We start from the raw sequence: 4,225 nt of genomic DNA, 5'->3' as shown, positions 1-4,225 counted from the left end.
ATAAAATTTAAAATAGTACCCCTTATGGTTATTTTAACAATCGAAACTGTCTGCAATATAATTACAGAGTCTATTGAAGGATATCATGGTGTTCTTAAACAAGAACACAAACTCTTATGCTGATACACGAGTTGTAAATTGGTGTTCTTGTTTAAGAAGAAACAAAAAATAAAATTTATATCATGTAAAAGTTATTATGAACATTTTCAAAATTTAGATAATTATTGTTAAGTGTTAATCACATACCCAATATTTAAATTAGTTTAAAAATCAATCAAATTTATGATCCATGTTCATCGAGTTTAGTCTAAGGTCCTTAACTGTCAAACACAAACTCTCATTGTCAAGACATGTTACCTCAACACCACAGATTCCTCAGACAAACAAAACTCTTCATCCCACTCGCTCCTCACGCGCCACCGTCCCATCACTTCACCACCACCACATCACCATCCCAAGACATAACCCTCGCCAATCTCATCCTCAAAACCGACCCAAAAGCCCTCCCCCAGACCCTCCAAGCCCACACCACAGACTGGACCCAAGACCTGGTCCACAAAACCCTCAAGCGCCTCTGGAACCACGGCCCAAAAGCCCTCCAATTCTTCACCCTCTTGGACCGCCACCACTCCTACACCCACTCCGCCGCCGCCTTTGACCACGCCATTGACATTGCTGCGAGGCTTCGTGACTACAAGACCTTGTGGACCCTGATGACCCGGATGAAGACCCGGCAGCTTGGCCCGAGCCCGAAGACTTTTGCAATTGTGATTGAGAGATTGGTGGCTGCTGGTAAGCCTGATAGAGCTGTTAAAGTGTTCTTGTCAATGCATCATCATGGTGTTATACAGGATTTGAATTGTTTTAATATGTTTCTTGATGTTTTGTGTAAGTCGAGGCGAGCTGAGATGGCGTATAATTTGTTTAAGGCTTTTAAGGGGAGGTTTCGGGTGGATACGATTACTTATAATGTGCTTGTTAATGGGTTTTGTTTGATCAAGCGGACGCCAAGGGGGTTGGAGATAATGAGGGAAATGGTCGAGAGGGGTTTGGAACCGAGTCTTTGTACGTACAATACGATGCTTAAGGGGTTTTTTAGGGCGGGGCAAGTGAAGGAAGCATGGGAATTTTTTCTGGAGATGAAGAGGAGGAAATGTGAGATTGATGTTGTTACGTATACTACGGTAGTTCATGGGTTGGGAGTGGCGGGTGAGGTGAAAAGAGCGCGGAAGGTTTTTGATGAGATGATAGATGCGGGAGTACTCCCGTCTGTTGCAACGTATAATGCTTTTATTCAGATTTTGTGTAAGAAAGATTGTGTTGAGAATGCAAATGTGGTGTTTGAGGAGATGGTGAAAAAAGGTTATTTGCCGAATTCAACGACTTATGGTGTGTTGATTAGAGGGTGGTGCCATGCAGGGAAGATGGATAGGGCGATGGAGTATATGGATAGAATGAAGAATGACGAGTGTGAACCAAATGTACAGACTTATAATGTTGTTATTAGGTATTATAGTGATAATGGGGAAATTGAGAAGGCGTTGGAAGTGTTTGAGAGAATGAGTGCAGGCGAGTGCTTGCCTAATTTGGATACTTATAACGTATTAATAAGTGCAATGTTTGTCAGGAAGACGGCAGATGATTTATTGGTTGCTGGGAAGTTGTTGATTGAAATGGTTGATAGAGGGTTCTTGCCTCGAAAATTTACATATAATAGGGTGTTGAACGGCCTTCTCTTGACAGGCCATCAAGAGTTTGCAAAAGAGATTCTTAGATTGCATAGTAGATCGGGCTGTCTGCCTCGGCACTTCAGATTGTGAAGCCTATCATTGGTTTTGCCTCCCAGACCTTGTGAATTGGCTTGCATCGATTGTTCTTGCTATATGTCAATTGAGGAACAAGGTATGCCATTACTATGAACTATCCTGCTTTTCATTGATCGCTAATTTTTTACTCTTGTCAGTGACATTTTGTAAGAGTAAGAGAGTAAAAACTCTCAGACAGAATAATACAGAAACCTAATCGACTTTGGATTGCTAATTTGAGAGCAGATCTGCAGAAGAAATAAAATCCCCCCCCCCCCCCCCCAGATGGGTTTGCCATGAGATTTAGAGTGTCCAAGTTTTTCTGAACTTTTAAAGCTCCAATATGGAGCTTTGAGACATCTAATCACACTAAAGTTATTTATTTAGAATTATTCGACCACATGATAATGTATTTCATGAAAAACAGATTTGCAGTGCACAATGTATGCATCACATGCACTCTTTATGCAGCTATTTTGCAATATATGATTTGGCTTTTATGGGGGAGATACTTCTTCCAGGTTGTTCAAATGTCGCCCAAAGTCTGGAGCTTTATGAACACAACACAAGCTTCAAACAGCTAACGCAATAACTAATTGCTTGTCGGAGTGTAGGTTGTCATACAAAGGTTAGTAACAACAACCGAAACTTGCTTTTTGTTGAACTTTAAAGTCTATTTGGGCAATAATCTGAAGTCAGGGATTTTGTATCCCAAGTTTTTGATGCAAGCTACTGATAGGGATGGGCAGGATCAAGAGTAAAGAGACTCAAGAGTCAAGACTCCAATAGAATTGTTTAAAGATTGATGCTTTCTGGCATTAAAATAGAAATAAAGACAGAATAGTCACATCATTGTGGAATTGTTCAGACTTCTTTTTTGCTACCTGTTTTCTACTTGCAAATAACTAGGACTGCTGATGTTGAAGTGATTTAATTATTTTTTATAATAAAAAATAAAGCAGGCTGAGAGTTTTTAATTCAGGTATAGAACTATGCCAGAGGTGAATCATGCAAGCTATGTTACTACGACTCTTCTTTCTAGGTAGTGTACCCATGTCCGACATCTGGACACTCGGGCATGACGCTTATTCCGTGTCGGATCCTTTTACTGAAATGGGAACATTTTGACCGACTAAGATACCACATATAAGTCAAATATACCATGCAAACCAGAAAAAAGGAAAAAAAAAAAAAAGCTAGAGTAAAAAACAAGTAGAGAAGATCCCTAATTTGCAAAAATCTTGCAAAATTTTGTATGATAAGAACTTGATAGTTACTTTTTGTTAAGGTATCTACTTACCAAACTTGTTTATTAATGTATTATGTCGTGTCCTCATACCCGTGTCCCGAATATAGGATAGTGTCCCCGTGTCCCAGTTTTATGATTTTTCGAGTTTGACACTTGGATACATATTGTGTCCAACACTTCGTACCTTGGTCAGAGTAACATAGCATGCAAGTGGAATGTTGAAAAGAACAAACATAAGTTAATAAGTGATCATATCATTATATATCCTCCTAGGCAGATCTTTTGAGATTTCTTTATAAAATAGTAATGTTTCTGTGGAATAATTGTAGTATTAGATGTTGAGATTGTTGTGAAAATAATACGGGACTATTAGCACCAGAAGTAAAGAACAGCACAATATCATAATTCTTAGTTTATTTCTAATTATCTGTTCGTTTGACATGGCAACACCCATTATATCTGTTTGTCAACGATAAGGTATTTGGTTTATAAACTCTAATATTATTATATTGATAAATTTGTTGTATCAGTTAAATGAAAAGGTGATCCTCAGTCCTCAGGCTTACACTGAGTTTCCTTAATGAACTGTCAAGAAAAGGCCACGGCCACATGTGTCAATTTGTAGGAGGAGCCTGCTGGGGAGTCTCAAAGTTGACAACTGATGCATGCTTCTGAGCCTTCAACGTATAGAACGTTTGCAAGAAGAAAGTTGTTTACAGTCCTATGAGACTGTTTTATATGCTTTTCTTTGGTAGTTAATCTAGCCTATTAGTACTACGTACATAATTGATATGTTTTCAACACTAATATGGTAATTACTACCATTGTTTTAAGAAGCAAGAACATATTGGTTGATAATTTTTGCTTTTGCATTCCAGTTTGGTGGCAAGGGCTTTACTGAATTGATATCTTGAATGAGATCTTGAAAGGTTTACGCAAGTTAACATTGCGACAAATTATCTCAGTTCTTCTGGCGAGGATGAGATCACCTTGTTCATTGCTAACCTTATTTTTCGAGTTTCGGTAATGTGGTCTATAAACCGTTGCCAGAACCAGAACTTGAATTATGGTTTAAACTCTAAATCTAACCCCTGTATAAGTTATATTGATATGGATCTCAGAGCATACCTAATTCAAAATTGAAAATAAAACACCGCGGAGTAAGCAAATG

The 4,225-nt window shown here is 38.5% G+C and overlaps 1 protein-coding gene across 3 annotated transcripts; it reads left to right on the top strand.

Moving 5' to 3' along the window:
* The first annotated feature begins 269 nt into the window (after positions 1 to 269).
* On the top strand, positions 270 to 3,956 carry LOC108222929 (pentatricopeptide repeat-containing protein At1g74900, mitochondrial). 3 transcript variants are annotated; one of them, XM_064094748.1, is made up of 3 exons: positions 270 to 1,902; positions 2,327 to 2,433; positions 3,585 to 3,956. In XM_064094748.1, exon 1 carries the CDS (start codon positions 351 to 353, stop codon positions 1,818 to 1,820), a length of 1,470 nt encoding a protein of 489 aa, XP_063950818.1. In that variant the 5' UTR covers positions 270 to 350; the 3' UTR covers positions 1,821 to 1,902; positions 2,327 to 2,433; positions 3,585 to 3,956. The 3 variants fall into 3 exon arrangements, with proteins under 3 accessions (XP_063950818.1, XP_017252405.1, XP_017252404.1); XM_017396916.2 differs by having other exon boundaries at positions 2,277 to 2,433; XM_017396915.2 differs by having other exon boundaries at positions 2,233 to 2,433.
* The last annotated feature ends 269 nt before the right edge of the window (positions 3,957 to 4,225 follow it).

The sequence above is a fragment of the Daucus carota genome, chromosome 5, assembly GCF_001625215.2.
Source record: "Daucus carota subsp. sativus chromosome 5, DH1 v3.0, whole genome shotgun sequence".
NCBI lineage: Eukaryota > Viridiplantae > Streptophyta > Magnoliopsida > Apiales > Apiaceae > Daucus > Daucus carota.
The sequence above is the reverse complement of the archived record's forward strand: the minus strand, read 5'-3'. Positions and strand labels throughout refer to the sequence as shown.

Coding starts and splice junctions, on each gene's coding strand:
- LOC108222929 (XM_064094748.1), top strand. CDS start 351: ATGTTACCTCAACACCACAGATTCCTCAGACAAACAAAACTCTTCATC.